At 43.0% G+C, this 26,950-nt stretch overlaps 1 protein-coding gene across 2 annotated transcripts in view; it reads right to left on the reverse strand.

Moving 5' to 3' along the window:
* Positions 1 to 26,950, reverse strand: part of SPRED2 (sprouty related EVH1 domain containing 2) — a 118,263-nt gene that overhangs the window by 43,911 nt on the left and 47,402 nt on the right. Inside the window, exon 1 of one of the 2 annotated variants that reach the window (XM_043468908.1) lies at positions 12,966 to 13,106. The exons of the other annotated variant lie outside the window; for it this stretch is intronic. Within the exon in view, the coding sequence (XP_043324843.1) occupies positions 12,966 to 12,982 (17 nt within the window). The 5' untranslated portion in view covers positions 12,983 to 13,106. Of the gene's footprint in view, positions 1 to 12,965; positions 13,107 to 26,950 lie in introns of those variants that run through there. 2 annotated transcript variants of the gene reach the window in all.

Raw genomic sequence — 26,950 nt, forward strand, 5'->3', positions numbered from 1 at the left:
ACCTCTAAGCTTTTATCACCTGCAGTCTGAGGACGCACACAGCCTCCACAGAGAGTGATTCAGCTAGATTCTATTTCTGTGGCTCTTGACTTTTTTTTCTTTTGGAAAAATCTTCTTACCGAAACTTTTTGATTTTACTTATTTAACATATCCAATGCCTTAAGGATGGAGCTATAGTTCTTTTTTTTTTTCTTCAGCCAAAAAACCTTTCCTGCCTACATTTAAATTCAGAAACCACAAGAATACTAACTCTATAATATCCACAACGACAGACCACTTCTAACTGGGGTATAGTAAAGATAAAGGCATTAGGGCTGTTATGCTAATGTACAACGTAAAACCATACACTGGGCAGTTTCAAACCCAGGCAATGAAGTGTTGGCTGAAGTAAATCCTAGCATCCGAAAGGCAATTTTAGGAGTTGTGTCCAAGACAGATTTTTTTAATGGCTCTTTGGCATCTCTCCCTGTATCAATATAACTTTCCTGAGCGACTACCTCTTGAGGTGAGTAATGCTCCCTGCTAGAAGACAGGCCTGGCTGAGGTCAAGTCTGGAGAGATGGGGCAGGATGGGCGTGGTCATTCATCGTCAGAAATGAACAATCAGTATAGAGAGTAATCATTTTTTCTTGAAATTTGAAAATGGTTTGCTCTAATCTCTACTAGTAGAAGAAATCCTAATTTCCCCACCCTTGCGGGTCTAGGCAACTGGAGATTCCTGGCACCCCATACATCCTAAGTGGATTATCTGGTTGACCGACCACTGGGACCTCTGTATCCTTATCTGTTAAGGATCTATGCATGCATGCTAAGTCTCTTCAGTTGTGTCTGACTCTGTGACCCCATGGACTGTGGCCCGTCAGGCTCCTCGGTCCATGGATTCTCCAGGCAAGAATACTGGAGTGGGTTGTCAAGCCCTCCTCCAGGGAATCTTCCCAACCCGGGGATCAAATCCTCTTACGTCTCCTGCATTGGGAGGCAGGTTCTTCATCACTAGTGCCACAAGGGAAGCCCTTCAAGTATCTACACTGCAGGTAATTAGCTGCTGCTCTGAATGCATTTTATTGTTTTCTAAGACTTTTTCTTTGTTAATGTGGACCATTCTTGTTTTTTTTCTCCTAAGTCTTTATTGAATTTGTTACAGTATTGCTTCTGTTTTTATGTTTTGGTTTTTTGGCCCTGGGGCATGTGGGATCTTAACACACTGACCAGGGATTCATCCCACATCCCCTGTGCTGAAAGGTGAAGTATTAACCACTGGACTGCCGGAGAAGTCCTTGGGATGTATTTTAAATTATTTTTGAGTTTAAAATACTGGCTCTAGGGAAGTAACTCATACTACCCTCCTCCACCAACAAAAATTCTTAGAATTAGAAGTAAATATAATGCAATTAAAGCTTTTTTTTTTTTTTAACGTACAATTCCACTGAATTCAACAAAGTTAAAAATTTTTTGGTAAAAATGTCTTTTTAAAAACCCAGCATCAAACAATTCTCTGGGATGTCACACTGCAAAAGACAATTATACTAGCATGAGGGGGATAATTCTGATTTAAGCTCTTTCAAGGCACATCTCCTTCACCAGGCAGGGCTGTCAGACCCACCTGAATGTGTCCCCAAACTGCCTAGACTTCTCATTCCTTTTCTCATTCCGGGTACATTCAGGAACCACATAGGCTGTAGACAGTTATTGAAACAACAAGATAAATATATCGATGTAGCTGTGTTTTACTTTTCTAATAGGTAGATCTAATGATTGTCTTACTTTTCCCCCCAAACTTTAAACTTTTTATTTTGTATTAGGATATAGCTGATTCTTTGGTGGCTCGGACAGTAAAGAATCTGCCTGCGATGCAGGAGACTTGGGTTCAGTCCCTGGGTCGGGAAGATCCCCTCAAGAAGGTAATGGCTACCCACTCCAGTATTCCTGCCTGGAGAATTCCATGAACAGAGGAGCCTGGCGGGCTACAGTCCATGGGGTTGCAAAGAGTCGGACAGGATTGAGCAACTAACTAGCCAATTAATGATGCTGTGGCAGTTTCACGGCAAAGGGAGTCAGCCATACATCTACATGTATCCATTCTCCTCCAAACCACCTTCCATCTAGGCTGGCACATCATGTTGAGCAGAGTTCTATGTGCTATCCAGATCCTTATTGGTTATCCATTTTAAATATAGCAGTGTGTACATGACCTTCCCAAAGTCCCTATTTTAATGTTAATTCTCTCATAGTCTTATACAAAGATTCTCTAACATGGCTAACATGGATATTTTAAGACCACCTAAAATATTTTAGGAAATTATAGTGAAATTTTATCACAACAGTTCATTAACATTCAAGGCAATCAATGGTGATTTCTGAGTTATTCTCAAAAATCGTTAAAACATGAACAATTCTGACAAGAATACACCACTTTAAAAAATGAAATTTATTTTATTCAAACCAAAATAGAATGAATCTACTTACAGGCTAAAATGGTTCTGTCCTAAAGGGTGAGTTTCAGGGTGATCATACAGTGCTAAGCGGGGAAAAAGTTCTGGCAGGCAAGAGGCCAAAGTCTGAATCCAGGTTTATGATTTTGCTTTTACTGTCTGCTGCTTCGCTGAGCCTGGAGTTCAGTGGAGTTCATAATTAATCAAGATCAAAGGATAACCAACTTGAAACAAACAAAATGACCCGCTGCTGAAGAACCCTTTCTTCTCCTACTTTTTTCTCCGAAAGCAATAATTTTCTTTGACTTTCCCTCTGTTTTACACACCCTTCCAAAAATGGTATTTACGATCCACATTTAAACCCCCAAAGGCCAGCTAATGGAAATGTTAGGTTACTAAACAAAATTAACTCTCACCACATTAAAGCACACATGTAATAGAAAAATTGGTGCTTCAAAACACAAATGGCAAAGGGAGTTGTTTCAAGTTAATAATCTCCAATTCAGGTCTTTAAATTGCAGCCCTTGAACTTCCGCGCTTGACTTTCTCAAAAATCTTTGCTTTCTTTCTCAACAAATTAGAGAAAACAAAAAGGAAGAGAGAGCTTAATGACCACATGCTGAAACGGTTAGGGAGAAAGCTCGCAATATTGGCAACTTACTTTGAAATGCATAAAAAAATAACACAGCATCTTGGATGGACCAAGGGAGGGAGGAAGGGATGGATGGATAGATGCATGGATGGAAGGATAGATTATGTTGTGATAAAGAAGTAACAGTAAAATGCTGGCTGTAGGCTGTAGTATTGACTGTATACTTCTTTCAACTCTTATGAACACTTGAAGACATAGGAGAGAAAGAAAATTTATAGTGTTCTATTCCATGGACAGAGGAGCCTGACAGGCTACAGTCCATGGGGTCACAAAGCGTCAGACATGACTGAGCGACTAACACTTTATTCTAGATGGAGATCAACACTAAACCTAGAAGATGCTGATAAGGGTAGTGAAAAGTCTGGTCACTTCTCCTCACGTTATCCAGGACACATTTCCCATTTTTTCACCTGCCACCTACCACTCTCCACTCCAAAGCAAACCATGGCCAAAAGGCTATGCTCAGTCGAGTCCTCTTTCGACCCTATAGACTATAGCCCACCAGGCTCCTCTGTCCACAGGATTCTTCAGGCAAGAATACTGGAGTGGGTTGCCATGCCCTTCTCCAGGGGCTATTCCGATCCAGGGATCAAACCTGCGTCTCTTGTGTCTCCTGCACTGTGGCAGATTCTTTACCCACTGAGTCACCTGGGAACCCTGGCCAAAAAGTTAGGAAACTTTATCAACCTATGGTAGTACGAAATTCTAAACCTACAAAATCTATTACAAGTCAGTCCTTAGTAAGACCTGTTCTCAAAAGGAGGTGATAATTTAACCCACAGGGAGGAAAATCAGCATGTTCTGTTAGTGTCAGGCAGACTGGATTATGATCCATTGAACATGGACACCATTTCAGGAGGCAAGAATTACCAATTCATTTAATTCCTTTTCTCCTAGAATTCTGCCACCTCCCTCATCAGAGGTGAAAAACCTAATAAACAAAAGCACATGTGAAGCATTTGTCCTCCCTAAAGAATTCTAGATCGCTTCCATTCCCAGGTGTGTAGAGGTGGGCCTGCAGGCGCAGTTCAGGTCTTCAATTATCACTAGTCAAGAGCCACACAAGTTATTACACACCTTTAAAGCCAGAAAGAATCATGGAAACCATATACTCCAGACCCCTCACTTAGATGGAAAAATTAAAGTCCAGCCTGGAGAAGGGACTAGTTTAAGGTTACTGGCATTAGGGAGAGACAAAGGACTAAGATCCAATCACTAAACAATCCCTACCCCAGACCTCCTACGTTTTTGTTTTAAAGAGGTCCAGAATTATGGCAAAGGCCTCCTATCTCAGCTAGGTTGTCTAGAGTATATAAGAGAGGTTTTTCTCATGGGTCTCTTAAAATACACAACTGTTAAAAACACCAAAGAAAATAAGAGGTGGCCCCACAATAACATGGCCACGTGCAGAAAGGGCAGAGCTGGGGGGTGGGGCTGGGAAGTCCTCCTTGGTTTGGCAAAGTTTCACACCAACAGAGGCAATTCTTGTTTTGGGATCTACATGGCATAACTAGTGCCCTAAACAAAAATGACCTCTGTGGCTAACTTCCTTCTCCCTCCTGGCTGAGACCCAAGAGGGTCCCAATTGGGGAGGGGCCCAATGACCTTTGAGGTCCCTTTTCATCTTTGGCCTCTTTTTAACTTTGTGTTTAAAAAAAAACACATAGCCAAGGACTTCCCTGGTAGTCCAGTAGTTAAGACCTCACGCTTCCACCTCAGGGGGCTTGGGTTCCTGATCCCCGGTCAGGGAATTAAGATTCCCACATGTCAACAGGCGTGGCCACAAAATAAATAAATAAATAAAATGAAGTATTTAAAAATAAAAATAAAGTGTGTTTTTAAAAAGCAAAACAAACAATACATGGCTGTAAAGTCATGTAAGAGGGGTTAGGATATATTCTACAAAAGTGTATCAGAAAACTTTCAGCAGTAAAATGCAACTGAAAACATCTTTCGAAGTGAAGAAAAAGTCTGAAACCACAAAGATCTGAAACCATGACAGATGAACAGATATGTTTCCTCACTGCAAGTGGTATTATGCAATTATAAAGTTCCCAGGAACAAACTTGGTTTATCGAAGTACTACGAAAAAGCAAGAAAATGATGAAAATTGAGTTTTAGTAAGATCTTTGGGTTTCCCTAGTGACTCAGACTGTAAAGATTCCACCTGCAGTGCGGGAGACCCGGGTTCGATACCTGGGTCGGGAAGATCCCCTGGAGGAGGGCATGGCAACCCTTTCCAGTATTCTTGCCTGGAGAATCCCCATGGACAGAGGAGCCTGGTGGGCTACAGTCCATGGGGTCGCAAAGAGTCAGACACGACTGAGCAACCAAGCACACACAATAAGATCTTTGAATAAAACAGGCGTGATCCAGCCATCTAGCTGGGTTTACACATCCACGGATGTGAGATTCTCCTTAGCCACGTGGAGGAAAATCTCCAAGACATACTTAGGGAGCAAATTCAGGCAAAGAAGAGAAGAAGGATCTGCCTCTCTTTTCCCAAATGGTTCTTCCTACAAGCTTTATCATTTGACCCAAGACAGTTGCTCCAGTACCAATTTTTCCACTTTCAGAGAGAAAGGGGGACAGTGTTAAGAAAAGGTAATGAGCAACTGCATAGCTTAAAGATGGAGAGGGACATTTACTTGTAGACCTCTGACAGACCAACACTGTGCACTTCACATGTCACACTGGGGCTGCTTCAACGTCACAAATGAGTTCTGGCCCAAAAGGTTTCTTGTAAATTAACTGTTTGAAACTAGAAAACGTATTTTCCCCACAGAACAACATAAAATGGTGAGCAGCAGGATTCCCAAGTCAGCACACAAAAGCCTAATCAATTCCTAAAATACCTGAATCACAGATCCATTCCCAAATGGTTTTTACCACTCACTGACAGTCTCCTTAACAGACACCTCTTTCCCTCGTTGGGTGGAAACAGCCAGTTCTACTCGGCTCTGGCTGGGTTTTGCCAACAGTTTTCCTACCTGGGTGTGGGGATGGGGACACAGGACAAGCAAGGAAAAACTCCTCAACTCCAGAGGTAGGCTTCATTTTGGGGCCTTGGAATTTGGTACTACTTGAATATCTTGAAGAGCTCAAAACAGAGTAGCCTGACAGTCACCTGCTAATAAGGTTGAGGAATCTTTACACCAAGCTTCCCTGATGGCTCAGATGGTAAAGAATCCGCCTGCAACGCGGGAGACCTGGGTTTGATCCCTGGGTTGGGAAGATCCCCTGGAGGAGGGCATGGTAACCCACTCTAGTACTTTTTACCATCTGAGCCACCAGGGAAGCCCGCACTCCAGCGTTCTTGCCTGGAGAACCTCCATGGACAGAGGAGCCTGTCGTGCTACAGTCCATGGGGTTGCAAATATTCGGACACAACTGGGCAGCTAAGCAGCAAGAGCAAGCAAGCAGACAAACCAAACGGAAAGCACTTGAGTGATCTGAACTCCCAAGGACTGGTTTCAATGCAGTGTGACAACCGTAACAGTACCACTGCTTTAGGAATGCAAACAAGTGTCACCGTTCTTTTCTTTTAAAGCAGCAATGACAGCAATTAATTAGAAAGGCAGGAACCAAGCAAGGCTCACAGGGTCATCACGTAGCAGCCACCCTTGGCTAGTCCTTGACTTAAACAGAGAGGGACAGGATTTAATCTATGAGGGCAATTTCCTTCTGAGATATTACAAAACAGAGCCATGCTCTTGGTACATGTGCTTGCATGAAGTTTCTTTCCTGCCATAAAAAGAACTGGGAGGTAAGGAGAATGTGTAGGCCAACTACCTACCAAGATGGCTCACAGTTTAACACCATCTCCTTAAAATACTGTTTCACTTGTAGGAGAGTATTCTAGTTTGAATTCAGAAAGAACTTCCAAGGAACACTAGGGCTAATGAGGAAGACTGACAGCCATTTGATTTTAAGACTTAGGATCTTCACAGATAATGAGAGCTTTGGAGGCTAATAAGCTGCTGAATTTGGGCTTTCTTCCTGGCTATCACCAACACACTTACTCCAGGGAGCCCAACCAAGCTTTTGGTCATGCATTCAGCGGTACCTAAAGACTACTGCCCAAGGCAAAGTCAACCCAGTAGTCAGGCCCAGCTTCTCCCAGCAGAGAGCTTTACAGGTAAGGTGGCAGTCCGGGTGGCCCAACAGATGCAATCACAACACCGTGAAGCCATGCTTCAGGCCGTCATCTAGTATCAGGAGAGAGGATGAAAGGGCTCCTGTCCTAACATCTCATCAAGAAGAACTACCCGGAGTCCAGCTCATTCACCAGTGTGTTTCAGCCACCACCCAGGACTAAGCTCATCCCTAGGGATGTCATGATCCCTGAAGGAAGCATAAATACCCCATCTGGGACTGAAAACTGCTCCATATCAAGCCATTTCCCACAGTGAGAAACTCAGGATATGGGAGCTCTTGAGTAAACTGAAAAGGGTGATCGGACATGATGACACCTTTTCTTGTGCTTGTACACAAGGAATTAGCTCTCACATTTACTGAAAGTCAAATCCTATTTCAAAGGGCAATTAATTTCACATCCATGTTCACTGAAGCATTATTTACAACAGCCAAGAGGTGGAAACTACCTAAATGTCTATCGGGGATGATGGGTAAAGGAAATATATTCAACAGAGTATTTTTCAGCTTAAAAAGGGGAGAAATCCCATCATATGTTACAACATGGATGAACTCTGAGAATATTATGCTAAGTGAAATAAGTCAGTTACAGAAAGACAAACACTGCATGATTCCACTTTTAAATTTCAGTATTTAAAGTAGTGAAACTCAGAGAAACAGAAAACAGAATGGAGGCTGTGAAGAGCTGGGGTAGGAGGATATGGAAGTTGTTTAATGGTTACAGAGTTTCAGTGTTTCAAGATGAAAAGGTTTCAGAGATGTGCTGTACAATAACCTACATATAGTTAACATGAATACACTGGACACTTAAAAATGGTTAAGATGGTAAATTTTATGTTGTTTGCCCCCTCCACACACAGAACGGCAATTAGTTTGAGAAATAAAAAGGGAGCTCTTGAAGTAGGTATACTCAAAAATAACCTGAAATTCATAAATGTAGGGTTTTGGCTAAAGAACATTTCTGTTGTCCTCACATTACCACTATTTATAAAAACCCTAAAACTATGAAAGTAGTATATATCTGTTGTGCAAACTACACATATTATAAGCATGCTTTAATCTAAGAAATATTCTTCTGTACCAAGAGGAGAGATTAACAAAGTGTCAGACCTTCTCATGATAACTATCAAAGGGAGATCTTGTGTTTCAAATATGAATGTAAGTGTTGCGTACCCTTTTGTTCCATGGGATACAAGGCAAATTGCATACATGAAAAACACAAACATTTCCTTTGTAATTGGCTTCCTTGAGTCAAGAAATTGCTTTTCTTCCAAAATCCTCTCAAAGAACAGAAGTTAAGCATAACAGGCTTTCCCCTAGTTGGTAACTCTTAACGACTTCCCCTAATCCTTGGCCAATTATGTTCTAATAGAATGCTTATCATGTTTACAAAATGAGCGACAGAATCCCTAAAAACTATTTTTTATGATGAGTATCTTTTTATTTCTTCTATTCCAACCTCAGTTTTTCAAATTATTTAAAATACACACACACACACAGAGATGCATTTTTAATGATTCCATTTCTTTAACATGGGGGCTAGTGATGTTTTTTTAAATATTTTTCAAAGCAGAAAGAGGGGCTGTTTTATTTTTCTTTGGAATGAGCTCCTGCCAGATTTTGCACACTGCAGTTCTTTGGCGATGTGATGAGAACACATGCCCACCCACAGACACTAATTTTGCTCCTCACCCTTCCCAAGCAGACTCTATGACACATGCTGTCTGCACTCCATTTGATGGAATTCAAGAGGCCCAGCCAAACAGCAGGCCCTGTGGGGCCAGAGCGACGGCAGGCACCCATCTCTTCCACTGGATGGGCACAAGGAATGAGTGTTTAAAAGAAAGCCACAAAACAGCCAAATCCAACTTGGACATCTCCAATCTGAGTGTCTTTACAATTCAATGAATTAACACTGAAAATGAAAAGTCATCTTTTGGGCTGAAATCTGGAAAGAGATAGTATCTTGCTGTGGTTCTCTGCAAAGAGTTCTGTGAAGATAATGCAGAGAAACTCCTCGGGCTTCGCTCAGAGTGTGCATAAGGAAGGCAGCCTGTCCTGTGGGCCAGGAGCTTACTCTGAGGGCTGAAGTGCCATCCAGGTGCCAAGGCATGTGCTTGCTCTTTGGTGATCGTTAGCCATGAAGAAATGCTGGGGGACTTCCCTGGCAATTCAGTAAAGACTCTGTAACTGTCCCTTCTCCATCCTAAGACAATCTGGGCATAGATGACAAGGCAAACAGGCTGTCAGCAAACTTATACCTGGATTATTAAGCGTCCATGCTGGTCTGATAACAGAGTTGTCACCCACCCCATTCACATGTCCTTAAGAGCCGGGTTGATGCCCTAAGCTTGTTCTGTATTTGTCTCTGGCTTTTCTGAGCCACACAGAAAAGTCGATATTTCCAGATAAACGATACAAGATTTATCTACAAGTGCTAGTAATCCCACCCACTGTGAGGGCAGAGTGACCATAAACCCCGGATGTGGGGAGGACAGTGTAACAGCAAAACAGTGAGCAAAGGACAACAGGAAACGGACAACAGGCAGATCCAGCTTTCCCCCGGGGCTACAGTTATAACCCGACATCCATAAATCATTCACTGAGCACTGCAAGAGCAGACTGCAGGCTCACTGAACAAGTCTTCCTAAATACAATTAAGTATTTTAATTTGATAGATAATCTATAGTATTTTTAAATGGTTACTGAGCTCATTATAGCTTTGAGTCATTAGAGTATAATTTTAATAGATGCTAAAAAGGGGAGGGGTCCTTAAAACTCAAAGATTGGGAAAGACTGCCCTTGGTATTTACTAATCTGCGCCACTTGAACATCCATGATGCTATAAACTTTGAAAACTCACTCTCCTTGGCTGCCATTCCCCTCAAGGAAGAAGGGGGGAAAATCCTTTGTCCAAGGCTACTGATCTACTTGGCTCAGAAAACACAGCCACCAAAACTATCAAATGAATTTTTGAGTAGGGCAGTTCTTTCTCTGATATGAGAGCCATCCAAGAAAAGATAGATTCATAAGAATCAGAAGGGAAGAGCTAGAAGTTGCTTCTACACAGAACAATTAATGGCTCTGGAATATGGACTCTAATAAGCCCAGGAGGAAACTGTTGCCTGTAATGATGGATCTCCACTGAAGAGGGAATGAAGGCAAGGATGGGGCTGGGCCCAGATCACAGCCTTTTAAAATTTAACATTACCCAGCACAGAGCTCTGAACAAGGGCAGCATCTCATTCAATATCTATTAATCGCTTCCAAGATGAATGATGGGAAACCCTAGGTACCAATTGTGCTCTGTATCCCCCTCCCTCAAAAGGGAAAGTAGGCATCTGAAAACCAGGTGGTCACTTTGAACTGTGGCTCATAGGGCTTAACATCCAAGGGGCTCCCAAGAGCTGCCAGAACCTGTAGCGATGATTATCACTGCGGATGGTAGAGATCAATACGCCATGAGGGTAAAAAGTAACTGACAAAAAGAAGTCTATGCTGCCCTGAAATAACATGGACAAGACCTGAGTTAGTCTCAACTGCACCAGTCACAGGAGAACAAGACCTTTTCATAGACATAGAAAAACACCAATAAATCAAGAACTGTAAATGTTTTCATATACTTGCCTAAAATACTTTCTGTAGGCCTCAAAAGGGGAAAGAAAAAAAAAAAGATATCAAAGTCTAAGATTGTAGCAAAATCAGGATGAATTAGCTAATCTCCCCTTAATTCACATTAAGTCACATTATTTTTCTGAAGACTTTTGACAAAATGAGCCCTGGGCTGAGTGTAGCATCCCACCAAGGCTTGGAGAGACAACCCTGCTCACTATAAGATGGCAAAACTCAGGCTTCGGCTCAAGCTACATTTTTAGAGAAGAGTTTCTTCCATAACTTAAAAAAAATGTTAATGAGAAGGAATGAAAAGGACTCTCACTTTGAATCTGAAGTATTTTTTAATATCACCAAGTGCTATTATTAAATATTCACTATATATGCATGTGTAGACATACACATAAAAATAAGCAGTACAGATGTGGGCAGGAAAATTCTTAGCAAAACCCCCACATATTTCAAATACTGTTCTTCCTCATTATTGTCCTCACCATAATTAGCATGTTACAGCCTAACAGGTGGCTTTCATTTATAGAAGACAAATTTAATGAAATTTGGAGATGGTCCTGTCTCCAGAAACAAACTGGCCATTCTAAAAAAAAGTGTACCCCTTAATCTACAAAGGGCTTCCCTGGTGGCTCAGTGGTAAAGAATCCGCCTACCAATGAAGGAGACACAGGTTCGATCCCTGGGTTGGGAAGATCCCCTGGAGAAGGGAATGTCAACCCACTCCAATATTCTTGCCTGGAGAATTTCATGGACAGAGGACCCTGGCAGGCTACAGTCCATGGGGTCGCAAAGAGTTGGACACAACAGAGTGACTAAACAACAACTAATCTACAAAACAAACAGAAACACACAGAACAGACCCATTTCATGCTGGTTTACCATATCATTCCAATTTCTGAATGTATTAAGGTAAGTAAATTTAATACATTTACTGACAGTTTAAAGTAAACATACCTCAAGGAAAATAAGTCATTATTGTGAGCTTTACAAGAAAGGGGAAGAGAAAAAAAAAGACTGCCTTTTTTTCCAGCTTGGTAACCCCAGATCTGTTTAATGCTCTCCAAATGATAACAGAATTTACCACCACAGACAGGGCTGCTCTACAAATTCTAAATCTTAGGCAAATTTGTGGGCAGTTGTGTTTCGGGTCCTGACCCAGTCATTCTGGACAGACAGACCAGAAAAGTATAAATAGTACTACTATAAACTAACCATAGCATCTGTCCCTAACAAGTAGGATACAAAAAGTATTTTTATAAAATATGAGGAGACGCTGAATGGACTGTCAACACAGATAGGAATGTTTAATACACTCAAATAAACAAGATATGTGCCTTAACTAGCCAGGCATTGTTTAAATTTAGTGAGTGAAGAGAGGGTCAGACAGGCGACACGGCCTCCCAATTATGCAGAACAATCCTTCAGATCATGTGAAAGCTATAATTAAATGTTGGTACCAATCTCCTCCACCCTTTCTCCCACCTAGAAGTTAATGCATGAATTCAGGATGAGCAAATTTTGATTTGCAAAAAAATAATTCACTTAGTAGAGGAATAAAGCTTTCGGGCACTAAGTCATCCATCTTGGAGGAGAAGAAAAAGCACAATATTAAAAACAAAAATCCAACATAATAAATACAATAGTTTTATCCTTAGACTACCTTCTTAGTGCATCCTTTCTTTATTCTTCTGTTTGTTTGTTTTAAGCTACCCCACTCCCCGCCTTAAAAGGTATATATACTACCTCTGTTGTTTCCTAGGCAGTATCATTTAAGGCTTACTAGAGGTTTGGGTTAACTACTAAAAGGTTTGGGTTAACACCATTTCTATCTGAACATGTAGGGAGAAATTTGTTTCCAGAAAGGGAGATGAGTGGATAAGAGATCTGTGTTGGTTAAAAGATGAGTGGTTACCTGTCTGTCCTTGCATGTGGGCACGCACACACACACACACTCTCACACACACACTCACACACACACTTTAGTTACTTAAAATCAGAATAATTCCCCCCTCCCTTAAGAAATGTTAAAAGCAGACATCAGAAAGGTTAGGCAGAGGAGAAACCACAAGAAAATAAAGTTCATGTAAACAATAAGCACATACCTGGTGGGTGATGCCATTTCCTCTACATTGTAGAGCCCAAGTGCTGGATATTAGCATTATTGCTACTACAGCGCTTCCGATAAAAATGGATCAGCTCTTGCGGACCTGAGAACCAGCTGGCTGCTTGAGAAGTGGTTTCCCCCATATATGATTCAGTCTCCTTGACAAATATACTGCATCGCACTGGATGAGTCATCCGAGGGTTAGTCCGCATTTTATAGGCCTGTCGTGTCATTACTCACATTCAACATCCTGCTTCTCAAAAGTGGAAGCTGGAAGCCTGACAGCTGACAGATGCTTTTTCCAATTAAAATATTGTTTAAAAAAAAATTCCTGTAAGTTACGATGATCAATCATGGATACTGTGAAATGACCAGGGGAGTAAATGGCACAGCTCAATACCCAAGACTACAGTCTAGAGAACCACAAGTACAAGTTGTTTACCTGCCCCAATTTTGTTCAGCACTGAAAACAAAGACCCCTGCCCTCCTCTTTTAAGCTGTCAGTGAAACGAGCACAGGCATTTTGGTTCTTATGTTGTAAGGTTACCAAGTCACAGGATCTTTGTGGAAAAAAAAAAAGATACCATGTCAAAATTTTGTCCCTGGGATAATGCTGTTAGGTGGGTAGTGGCACTGTGTTTACAAAATGTCGACTTTAAAGAAAAAGTATGCTTGGGATGAAATGCTATAATATCTGAGATTTGTTATGAAATATTTTTGACCCCCTAAAAGGGAAGCTTAAAGAAATGTGACAATATCTTGATTACTGTTGCATCTGTTTAGTGAGTATGTGGGAATTATTCTCGCTCCTTGACACTTTGCATAACAAAATGTTTTCAAAAATTAAAAAAGAAATTCAGTTCCTGTGGTCTAACTGTACTGACACTTTTCTAGTTAGTATGAACTCACCATACATGTCAATGCGGGCATTATATGTGGCCCGGCGGGTGTGGGGGCTCCCAGCTGGAAGGCATGATACACATGTCCTGAGGCCACTGCGAGGGCTGCCCCCATTCCCTGAACCAATGCCTAGTGCCTTCACCTCCCAAGCCTGTCTGGAGGCTATGCCTCACGCTTTCTTTGAGGATGTAAGCCCCAGCTTTGTTGGGAGCTCAATGTTGACATTACAAGGGAGGGGTGACCTGCCAGCTTCCTTATATGGTTTTGGAAAGTCTCCAGTAGAGGTTATATAAGTCTGATTTGAGTCCTCTCGCACCAACCAGGTGGCACAACGTTTGCACGACTCACTTTATGCTCAAATTGGATTACTTAAACCACCGGAAGGAGGAAGAGAGCTTTGATTTTATGGCCAGAAAAAACCCATATATGGAAGCTCCAATGTATGTTACAGGAAATCACTCTTGAAACTAGATGTTGTTTAAAAAGTCATCTGTGTTGCTAGGTACGTTTTCAAAGTGCGACAAGTCATCACAGGACACTGGAAAGACAGAGGTCCTATGATAGGAAAGGAGAAGTATCAGGCCGAGGCTCCCACCTCAGTCAACAGCCAACCCAGTCCTCAAGGGACTGGGCCCAAGAGGGCTGCAAACCGGCTGCAAATGGTTATGATGGCCCCCATACCACATCACGTGACCCTCACAAATCCAAAATGTTCAGAACTGTGTGGCCCAGAACTGAAGCCTTTCCAGTTTTGAGATTCTTTCCTCAATCAGACTGTAAGCTACAGGCTTGTCAAAAGATCCCCTTGAAATTCAAAAATAATCCACATACTTGGAAAGTAAAACTGACCTTAGAGCAACAGGTAAAAATGGGAGGGGGTGGAATTAACTTCCAGCCTAATCTGAGTTTCCATAAAGTGAAGAAATAAATCCATAGTTCATTAAAGAATTGTAGAATTCATATTTCACTAATTAAAAACACAAGAGTAATAACAATAATAATGTAAACACAGAGACAAAGAATGAGAATGTGGCAAATATGGTAAAATGTTAACAAATGGAGAAATTTGGATATAAAGGAGTTCTTCATACTATCCATTTCACACTTAGAGAAAAGTTGTAAGTTTCAAAATAAAGTTAGACACAGAAACAAAAGAAAATATATAATCCTTGTTACCAAAAGATGTTTATGGATTTAATAACCACCATAGTTTTGCTGCTGCTACCCTCACCTAAAGAGATGGGAATACGAGACCACCTGACCTGCCTCTTGAGAAACCTGTAGGCAGGTCAGGAAGCAATAGTTAGCAATAGTTAGAACTGGACATGGAACAATAGACTGGTTCCAAATAAGAAAAGGAGTACGTCAAGGCTGTATATTGTCACCCTGCGTATTTAACTTATATGCAGAGTACATCATGAGAAACGCTGGGCTGGAGGTAGCACAGCTGGAATCAAGATTGCTGGGAGAAATATCAATAACCTCAGATATGCAGATGACACCACACTTATGGCAGAAAGTGAAGAAGAACTCAGGAGCCTCTTGATTAAGGTGAAAGAGGAAGTGAAAAAGTTGGCTTAAAGCTCAACATTCAGAAAACTAAGATCATGGCATCCGGTCCCATCACCTCATGGCAAATAGATGGGGAAACAGTGGCTGACTTTATTTTTCTGGGCTCCAAAATCACTGTAGATGGTATCGCAGCCATGAAATTAAAAGACGCTTACTCCTTGGAAGGAAAGTTATTATCAACCTAGACAGCATATTGAAAAGCAGAGACATTACTTTGTCAAGAAAGGTACGTCTAGTTAAGGCTATGGTTTTTCCAGTGGTCGTGTATGGATGTAAGAGTTGGACTATAAAGAAAGCTGAACACAGAAGAATTGATGCTTTTGAACTGTGGTGTTGGAGAAGAGAGTCTTGAGACTCTTGAGAGTCCCGTGGACAGCAAGGAGATCCAACCAGTCCATCCTAAAGGAAATCAGTCCTGAATATTCATTGGAAGGACTGATGCTGAGGCTGAAACTCCAATACTTTGGCCACCTGATGCGAAGAGCTGACTCACTTGAAAAGACCCTGATGCTGCAAAAGATTGAGGGCAGGAGGAGAAGGGGATGACAGAGGATGAGATGGTTGGATGGTATCACCGAATCAATGGACATGGGTTTGGGTGAACTCTGGGAGTTGGTGATGGACAGGGAGGCCTGGCGTGCTGTGGTTCATGGGGTCACAAAGAGTCAGACATGACTGAGCAACTGAACTGAACTGAACCTTCACCTATCAAAAAAAAAAACAAACTTAGACCTAAATGTAAACATTAGGAAGGGTTTCCCTGGTGGCTCAGTGGTAAAGAATCTGCCTATCAAGGCAGAAGATGAGGGTTCAATCCCTGGGTCAGGAAGATCCCCCAGAGCAGGAAACGGCAACTCACTCCAGTATTCTTGCCTGGGAAATTCCATGGACAGCGGAGTATGGCGGGCTATAGTCCACGGGGCTGCAAAGAGTCGGACCCAATTTAGCGACTAAACAACAACGAACATTGGGAAAGCCTCTGGGTTAGGACCTCTCATAGGGTCTTCCTTGAAGACAATTTTATAATAGGCTCCAAAACAAAAATAAAAGCTAAACAAATCCCCCAAGCATGTTGGGAAGAAAACATACTACATCCTCGAGAATATTGTTTTCTTGTTTAGTCTTGCATCTCACAGACTGATTTGACTGCAGGAACCCCTCACCCATTCCTATCCCTAAGGGTTGAAGCAAGCACTTTGGGAACTACTGCTACAGATCATGGGTTACAGAATGCTTCCCCGCTCCCAATCTTTTATTCAAGTTTTCTTCAGAACTCACCTCAATTATAACAACAAAAAAGATGTCCAGACTTGGTTTCTGTGCTTTGTAATGGAGATTTCTATTTGGCTGACTTCCTGGTGGATCAGCCCATAAAGAATCTGCCTGCAATGTGGGAGATGCCAGCACAGTCCGTGAGTCAGGAAGATCCCCTGGAGAAGGGAATGGCAACCCACTCTAGTATTCTTGCCTGCAGAGTCCCATGGACAGAGGAGCCTGGTGAGCTACAGTCCATGGGGTTGCAAAGAGTTGTACACGATGGAGCGACTCACACACATACACATGCTGGTCTGCTGGAGGTTTCCCGACCACACAACAGTGTCCTTGCCACCGTTCGTGCCAGTTAAGGACCCTGCACCTGTGCAGGGCAGGGTGATGGCTCTCACTGGGTGTTGGTGTTTCTGTTAAAGAGGGGGCAGTTCCTGGGCAAGGCCATCTGAAGGAGTGGCGTGGGCCCAGCTCCACTTCACCTTACTCATTATCTTGGAATGTGAAAGCCAGCCTGGAAATCTTTGACTTCTTAATCCCCTAGGTCTTCACATATTCATCTCCTAGCACTGATTTTGGGGTGTTAAGGAGCAGAACTCACTGGGAAGAACATTTTAATTCTTGCAATATATTACATTATATAAGAGCTTTAGCAATTATCTGTATGTATGTATTGGGGGGGGTGGCTAAAGTCCAAATACTGGTTAATGTTAAGATTTAAAAACATAAAATTAAATGTGAATGTAAATGATGTAGGTACCAAAGACTGCGTGTAGTGGTAAAGAGCTTGAAAGTGAAAGTGAAAGTCACTCAGTCGTGTCCAACTCTTTGCGACCCCATAGGCTATACAGTCCATGAAATTCTCTAGGCCAGAATACTGGAGTAGGTAGCCTTTCCCTTCTCCAGGGATCTTCGAAACCCAGGGATCAATCCCAGGTCTCCCACATTGCAGGCGGATTCTTTACCAGCTGAGCCACAAGGGAAGCCCAAGAAAACTGGAGTGGGTAGCCTATCCCTTCTCCAGGGGAACTTTCCAGAAATTGAACCAGGGTCTCCTGCATTGCAGGTCGATTCTTTACCAACTGAGCTGTCAGGGAGCTTGAGCCTGGAGTTAAATTATCTTGGTTAAAATCCCATATGGCCCTTACTTATGTAACTTCTCTAAGCCTTTTCTTCTTTGTCTGTAAAATAGGCATAATACTATTAACAACCTCAGAGAAGCATTCTGAATGGGATAAATGCCATCATACACAATAAGTACTTAGCATATGGCCCGGCCACTTACAGAGCACTCGTTCATTTGTGCAAACAATGATGAGGATGTCTGCAAGTTTTATGAATCTAGACTGTCAGGGGCAGGCACATCGTGGCCAGTCACCACACTGGTCTGATCACCTATCGTCCGTGGCCACTTCAGAGGTATAAACGCAGAGCTGAGCAGTTGTGACAGAAACCATATGGTCCCCAGAGCTGAAAATATTTACTATCCAGACCTTTACAGAAAAAGTTTTTCAACCCCCTGGTGACTACCATTTGGGTGGATAAAGAACCAGGTCTTTTCCCTATAGAAGTTTTGGTCATTGTTCCCTTATTCTGCTTAATATCTCAATTTAGAACCAGACGTACGAGTATTATTTATGGTGATCTGGTCCACATGAGCTGTGTAGCTCATGCTTTCCTTACAATGCAGAACACTCACTACAGCACTCCGTCTCATGGCGGGTGGGGAAATCTACAGAGCCTGAGGTTGTCTGCTGGTCTTTCCTGTCTCCCCTCCTTCCTGACCTCCCCTATTTCAGAGTCCAGTGACCCCAGCTGATGTGAGTCCACAGCTGTAATTCTCCTCCCCCAAGTCACATCTGTGCATTATGTTGAAACCACATGTGTCCCCAGAGCCTCAGGCAAGAGGTGAAAGATGATCTGGAAGAGGCACTCAGGAAGCTGTGCCAACAGAAATGAAGGGTGCTTTCAAGAGGGCTGGACAGCCATGGGCGGGATTCACACTGCCTGAGGGGCCTTCAGAAATGGGGGGCTGCTCCAACACGGCTGCTGCCCGCAGGAGTCCAGTAAGGAGACTGTGGACCAACCCAGAAAAATGAAGAACACGCCTCAAAGGCTGGTCCCAAGATGTATCACTGCATCCATCGTGCTGCCTATTTTCTTTGGCAGGAATGCTTGTTTATTTGGGGAAAATAAACCCACAGCATTAATGGATAACGCAGGTGAAGGGACTCTTGGGACTGGCCTCTGGGAGAGGAAATTTGAACAAAAGAAACCATTCACACTGCTTTCAGTTAGTTCTCTTATGAAAAAAAACAAAACAAAACCCAAAAAACAGTCGTAGCCAGCTGCTGGGACAGAGACTGTATCTGGGGTGCACTTGCAGTCTTTCTGGAGGTCACTTGCCTTCCTGGCAAACATCAACATCCCCGTGAGGTCAGTCCAATAGAAAACGGCCTGTGTTACACACTAAAGTGAAGCATGACGGCTGGGCTGGGCTGGTCAAGGAAAAGAAGGGAGGCAGACGGTTTCTGTTGTTACATCTTGAGAGCAGGTCAGAGATGGCACAGAGAGCGACATATATCCCTTGAAGTCAAGTCAGCGTTCAGCTATGTTCCTTAAAGTGTAACTGTCTAACACAGGGGTAAAATAAGACTCTCTCCAAAGCTCATGGTTAATTTAGGGATGTCTTTGGTATCTTTGGTAAGAGCCAGAAGACCTGCAATGATTAAACACATATGAGCTATTAACCTAAGTAGATTTTTTTTTTAAAGAGACCACATGATGTGAAAACCTTTCAGAGCTGGGCTTATGGATTCAGCCAGGTATCTTTAGGGAAAGGCAACAGCAACTCACATTTACCCAGTGCCCATTTGAAGTGGGGTGCTATATGACTACATCAACACAGCCACAATTTTTGTTCCTGGCCTCAATGGAGAAAGGAGGGATGAGCGACTAGGTCGACTTAGGTTAGATAGTCTGAGTTTTTTTCAGAACAGGATGTTCTACAAACAAGACTGATAAAAGAAGAAGAAGGACTCTGAAATACATCAGAAATATGGGAACGTCACCCTGGAAAATTACTGAAGGAGCCATGGACTTGATGAGCAAGGAATAGATAAAAGCATTCCGGGTCTGGGTCCATGGTAGGGCCGCAGGCCAGGCATCCATCAGATCATGTTACCTTCCAGACTGGACTAAGTTAACACGGCAACAGGACTTAGACTCAGAGATCGGGCTGGAGACAGAAGCCAAGCTTCTAGGGGTGGAACTTTAAGTTCAGGGGATGAAGTCGCCTCAAGATGTGGAAAGACACACATACACACACACTCTGTCTCTCTCTCAACACACACAGGAGTGCGTAAGGGGTAACTTTCTAGTGAACCTGACATCTGCCAGGCTGAACGGTGAGGTAGGTCTATGCTTGAAATCTCTGCTTAGGCTTCCCTGGTGGCTCAGATATAAAGAATCCACCTACAATGCAGGAGACCTGGGTTCAATCCCTGGGTCAGGAAGATCCCCTGGAGAAGAGAATGGCTACCTACTCCAGTATTGTGGCCTGAAAAATCCCATGGACAGAGAGGCCTGGTGGGCTACAAGTCCATGGGGTCACAAAAAGTCAGATATGACTGAGCAACTAACACTTTTTCACTTCTTCACTTCATGCTTGAAATCTGCTTAACACTTGAGGCTTATTCCTCAAGGTACACTTGTATCATGAGGATCATAGCACAGACTGAACATATTGGACCCAAATCTCCATCAGCTCAGCTCAGCCCACCCTGTTGTTTTCCTAACTTGCAGCCAGAATTAGATGCGAAGCCGCTCAAACATTGTATAGTTCCAGGGATAGTCTTCAGAAGAGGAATCTAACCACTCACCTTGATTGCTGCTGGTCACCAAAAAGTTATCCAAGACAATGGTAGCCACCTGTCTGTCAGATGGCTCTACAGATATTTGGCTGTGGAAACAGAAATCTTTTCTGAGAATTCCTAACAGTAACTTTTTAATCATCCGCCTATGTACATAGCACACATGACTTGGGCTAGAAACCCTGCAGATTTATTCTGTTGGGAAGCAGTAGCTTGGGTCACAAGTAGCTGCCCTTGTGGCTCAGCTGGTAAAGAATCTGCCTGCAATGTGGGAGACCTGGGTTCGATCCCTGGGTTGGGAAGATCCCCTGGAGAAGGGAAAGGCTACCCACTCCAGTATCCTGGCCTGGAGAATTCCATGGACTGTATAGCCCATGCGGTCGCAAAGAATTGGATATGACTGAGCGACTTTCACTTCACTTCACAGCTTGGGCCTAACTTTACCATTAGTTGTATGACCTCAGGATGCAGAGACCCTTCCTTGTGTAGAAAACGCAGGGCTTAAACTAGTTTAGTCTCTCAAGCTCCAAAGTTGTACAGAGAATGGACTGCTAACAGGATAACTGCCTAGTGATGCAAGCAGACAAAGACAGAGGAGTGGAGAGCTGGGCAGTGCTGGAGGAGCCGGGGGCACAGTTATATTCCTGACCCTGGATCTCAGAGGCCAGCTTAAACTAACCCACTTGTTTAAAGGATGTGAATCTCATGCCAAAGCTAGAACTGACTTTTCCTTACCAACATTAGTCAACAACAGCAGCTAATGTCAACATTAGCCACGCTTGTGTTATAGGTAGGTGCTGAGCCTTACAATCTCACAGAACTTTTAATCACAGACAGACTGGAGAGGGGGAACAGCCTAGCATACCTTCTTCTCCACCTTCATGGCCATCAGTACCACAGTGACAGCATCTCTCTAGGATTTGCATGTAACCTTTGCCATTGGACTTGAGATGCTTAAGTTTTTTTTCCTTCTTTTTTGTTTTTACTTTTGTAGCTCAGCATATGGCAAATGGTAAACCCTTGGCAGATTGAATTTCTTTCATTCATTCAACAGACACATTATCCTTTATTGCTTAATAGAGGGTGGAGATGAAGATTATAGAAAGGGAAGAAACGACAGAAAGGTGGTGACAAACTCTTGAAATGTGTATTTTTTTTCTTCTTTACAGAAGTATTAGGTTTACTGCAGAGCATTTAGGGAATACGAAGAAAAACATTCACCTGAGATGACATCTAGGTGGTATAACTTAAGAGCATTACCTGTGTCTAAAGTTACGTGATGCGTGTTTACTAATTTAATGTATTCTTTGCCACTACCTGAATCCTGTTAAAAAATAATTGGGAAATAATATTTCCCTATTTTTCTATTTATTCATTTCTGATTTAAAAAACACAAAAGATAATGTGTGCAGGGCTTAGCCAGATTTTTTGCCCCCCATTTTAGTTCAGCATCCCCGAAGGGCGAGTAAGTAATTTACGGGTTTAGCACCTTATAAGCCTTAGAGGTGCTAGTGGTAAAAGATCTGTCTGCCAATGCTGGAGACATAAGAGATGCGGGTTCAAATCCTGGGTCAGGAAGATCCCCTGGAGGAGGCCATAGCAGCCCACTCCAGTATTCTTGCCCGGAGAATCCTCATGGTCCGAGGAGCCTAGTGGGCTACAGTCCATAGGATCACAGAGTTGGACATGACTGAGCGACTTAGCATGCACACAAGCCTTAGACATTAACTAAAAACCAGAAGAGCAGTCTAGAATTCTAAAACGAGTCTCAGAGGTATCTACTTCTATACCAACCACATTTGACAGAGGAGGTAACTAAGACCAGTGGCCACGTTTCTTATTCAGATACAGCTGTACCAGCAGGAAAGCAATGGGCCTGAGACCTGTGACACTCAGCCCATCACTCCTTACTGAGAATTACCTACCTGGCTGAACCCCAAATCATCCCTACATTCTGTCACAGTTAACTTCTGGTTTTTGAAAAGCAATCAGATGATTCCAAAACAAGAAGAGCAGATGACAGTGTCCAGAATATGTCCCTGCTCTAGAATTCTCGGTGGCAGGTTAAGTAAACCACCATCAGGTTAGCTGAAGGCACTCATTATTCTGTAAAGTGCTTCTGATTATTTAAAAAGTGGGCCAGTGAACCTGAGTTAGGGCTTGCTGGTCAATGTACTGCAACTATCAGATAAAGATTACAGATCACTGACACAGGCACCCACTTCTCGAGGTGAGCATACAACTTGCTTCAGATGTCTCCCGTTCCCAGGAACCCCAGTGGTCCTTCCCGGCTGCAAGAGGGGAGGAAAGAATTCAAAGTACTTCACCAAACAAAGAACCTTGCTCTGGGTGAAGCTAGTTAAGGTGAAGGTGGCTTCTAGGGAAGTCTCACATATTCACGGTTAACCTTCCAAATTCAACAGCACCTGCTCAGCCAGAGAAGAGAAGCAAGAAGAAGACAGAAGAGGTTCTTCCTCTGGAGGAAACACAGCCCCCAGTGTCAGCAGAGATCTGGGGACCCTTCATCCACGTGTGTCTCCTGGTCCACTGCTCCCCTTGATGTGACTCTGGTATTTAAAGATGCAGTACAGGGCCTGCCCTGGTGGCCAGCAGTTAGGACTCTGCGCTTCCACTGCAGGGGGTACCGGTTTCATCCCTCGTCAGGAAACCAAGATCCCACATGCCACATGGCATGGCCAAAAGAATAAATAAAAATAAAAAATAAAGATGCAGTACATATTTATCTCTCAACATGGACTCTAAATGCTAGCTGACCACCTCATTTCCTGCTCCATCATAAAAATAGTGGTCCTGAAACAAACAAACAAACAAAACCCCACAAAACAAAGCAGTGGTCCTTCTTCCTAAGACTGGAGGGAGGAGGTAAAAGATTGCATGCTGGCCTCCTACAGAGCTGTCAAGGGTACTTATGACCATGAGTGATTTTCATCATGTGTAAAGCTCAACTCAGAAGAGGAAGAGACCTGTGGGAGAGATGACATGCCCCTGATTGAGCCTCAACCTGACCAGCACCCACCCCAGCACAGTACTCAGTAGAGCACTCACCGGAGGAAGAACAGAGGAGGGCTTACTCACTCCCTTCACTTGGCTGCCATTTAAAAGGACAGCGTTCAAGTCTTATTAAAACAAGTATCAGATGGTTACGAGGGAACAGTGAAGGGGAATGGACAATGAATGCGGGTCCCACCTATTTTATAAACGAAAAACCAAAAAGTAAGCCCCAAATGCACAAACTGGAATAAAATATAAAAGGTGTGATTGTGGCAGAGCCAAGAATAGGTCCTGTGTGTCCTTGAATTTCATCTTTCTGAGTGCTTTTGAACAGGGTTTGTTCCTATGTGTTCTTTGTTTGAAGTCGCCCCCAAAATCCTCTCTGCTCCTCTTTCTCCACTCAACAGGGAGAAAACTGTTCCATGGACTTCATTTGTTTGTTTCCTTCAGGCCCTGAGGAATTGTCTCTGCTACGGAGAATATGCAGGATATGAAGAGCAAGTCTTAACATTAGAACATTCCACATTACCAGGGTGGGACCAGTTCAGCTCAGAGGGATTCTGCTGCCACTGAATAGAAGCTGAAAATAAATACAAACATAGACAACATGGTGCATAGGATGCCAATGTTTAAGCAAAAGATTACTCCGAGAGAGATGAGAATGGGCAGGGAAGCCACGCCCACCCTCCCCCGCTCTACCCACCACGCCTCCTCCTCAGAAGACAGCCGCTAACTGTGCCGGAGGACACAGCAGCCCACTTCCCCTGCCCCCCTACATTTCAACTTTGAATCTTGTCAGCTCAGTTTATATTTCAGGATGAGGAAGGGGGAATGCCTAGGGGCTGCCGAATAGCCCCAAATATTTATAATCTACTGCTGAGCAAGGCATCATGGGAAGAACATGGCACACATCCCCTGGGCTGGCCAGAGCTTCACTGGCCTATTTCACAACAGACCTGGCCTGTTTAAGTAAGGGTAATCTGTAAAACAGATTAGCCAGGGCATAGTAAGTAATCAATTTATCTGCACAATGTTAAGTATAGATGTATCTATTCTTTTTGATTTAAGTAACTGTTCTGCTTAGGTAACACATTCATGATTCATAAATCAAACTATAAAAAGGTATACTATCATGACATCCCATCTGTCCGGTTCCTTCTTTCACCCAACAAACCTGTAGTAGCCACCTTTTAAAAGTTGTGTATCCTTCCAGGGTTTATGCAAATTTATCTTTATTCACCCTTTCTCACAAAAAAGGTAGCATGTCATTCACATGTTCTGGATTTTGCTTTTTATCCATTGGAGATCTCTCCACATGGGAACAGAGACAATTGATTCATTCTCTTTTTACATTTGAACAATATCTACTATTAGGATGCACTACGGTTTACTTAACTGGTCCCTTATTAACGAACATTTAGGCTCTTCTGAACCTTTTGCCCTTGAAAACAATCTTGTGATGAACAACTTTATATATCAGAGTTGCCTTTATACATTAAGATGCCTACTTAACTGCTCTTTAACTACCTGACCATGGTACAGAGATAGAAAGAAGATCTTACAACTGCAAATCCATCTGAAATCAAGACAAAGCCCCTCTAAAGCAAACACACACACACACACACACACAATTATGGAAGTATATAAAAGAAGATTTTGATTTGGTATGATAGATATAGAGTAGTACTCCATCGACATTTGTAGAAGGAGTGAGACGGAATTCAATTATTATTTAGCATGACCGTTCTGCATTCTTTTCCTTCTCCTGCTCACCACCCCCCACCCAAAGCCTCACCATTCATTCATTCTAGGGGCTATTCATTCTAACAGCATTCTGTCTCACAGACACCGTGCCCAAGCAATGACAATGAGGTGTCTGGTGCTACCTAAGAGAGCAGAGAGCAACCCTGTCTGACCCTGGTCATTACCTGAACCCAAACCCAAAGGTTCAGCTGGAGGTGCAGGCACAGAGCCATCTGCACCCCTGGGGATGGCTGTAGGCTGCTCCTTGCATCAGAGCCTATGTCCCAGGTAAACACCCCCAAAGTCAACAGCAAACGGGACCCCTCAGCAAAGCCCAGAGAGAGCCCAAGGGGCAGTCTGAGCCTTTCCCAGACACTGCCTCCAGCACAGAAGCAGGAAATTCTAAGCTGTTCACGGAGCTGACTCATAATCCTCTTTTCACAAGCATCCTGAAGGTTCTATTCTAAGTTTACCAAAGGGAACATGCCTTCAGGCAGAAGCAGAGCAGCACACAAGTGGTTGCGGCTGGGGCTTCAATGAGCATTTCCTCCATGACAGGTCAAGGTCCCACCAGAAGGGCTAAGAAAAGTACTGAAGAGACCAAATGCCATTTACACCTTCTTGCAGAGGTCACACGCATCATTACCTGTGTTTGCACACAGTGATGGCTTAATTACCCCAGGGTTATGGTCAAACATTAAAAATGAATTATGCTTCTGTGGGCCCTAATTGGAACAAACCAAATGTATAAGGGCATTTTTAAAACAAATGGGAAAAAAAACTGAACATGGATTTGCTATTACGTGAAATTGCATAATTACTGTTAATTTTCTTAGGTGTGACGATAGTGTTGTGGTTATATTTTTAGGTCATTATGTCTTAGAGATACATATTGAAAGATTTATGGATGAAATGATGCATGAAATTTGCTTTAAAATACCCCGCCCCACCCTATCGCCCGCCCCTCCCCCCAAAAGTGTGTGTTGAATGACTGCTGAGTCGTGAGTACTAGGTGTCCATTATACTGCCTTCTTTACCTTTGAGATTAGGTAAATCACTTTATAAGAAAACAGTTGTTATAATAGCTAAATTCCACTGAGACCTCACTACTGATGAGAACAGGCAGCTCAACCCCTAAGGGTGATACCTCGGCCCCAGACGATAAGAGCTGGTGACCACACAAAAGCAAGTCAACTCAGTAACTGTAACAGAAGAGTCTTCTTCCTATCAAGTAAGACATGGTTCTCAAACCTGGCTGCACGTTGGGAGTTCTGTGGGTTTTGTCTTTTTTTTTTTGGTGATTAATTGTTTGAGGGCATGGTATAGTCTGGATTTCTCGATTCTTTTTCAGTTACTTAGGCAATTCTAATGGACAAGCAAAGTTTGAGAATCCTTGCTCCAGAAACCTAACAGAGTGGGTAAGGAAAGAGTCAGAAGTAAATGTGAGAGGGTGGGACAGCTGGTTGCTCTCTGCTCGAGTCCACCTGTGACCCCCCCTTAGTCTACTCAGTTGTCTCTCCAGGGCCCCCAAGTTTGGGGTCCAGGCCAAGGTTCCCTGAATTACTGGTGCAATTAAAGATGACACTAAAGCTATATAGTTAAAAAACAAAACAAAACA

This window comes from Cervus canadensis, chromosome 5 (genome assembly GCF_019320065.1).
Source record: "Cervus canadensis isolate Bull #8, Minnesota chromosome 5, ASM1932006v1, whole genome shotgun sequence".
NCBI classification, from domain to species: Eukaryota; Metazoa; Chordata; class Mammalia; order Artiodactyla; family Cervidae; genus Cervus; species Cervus canadensis.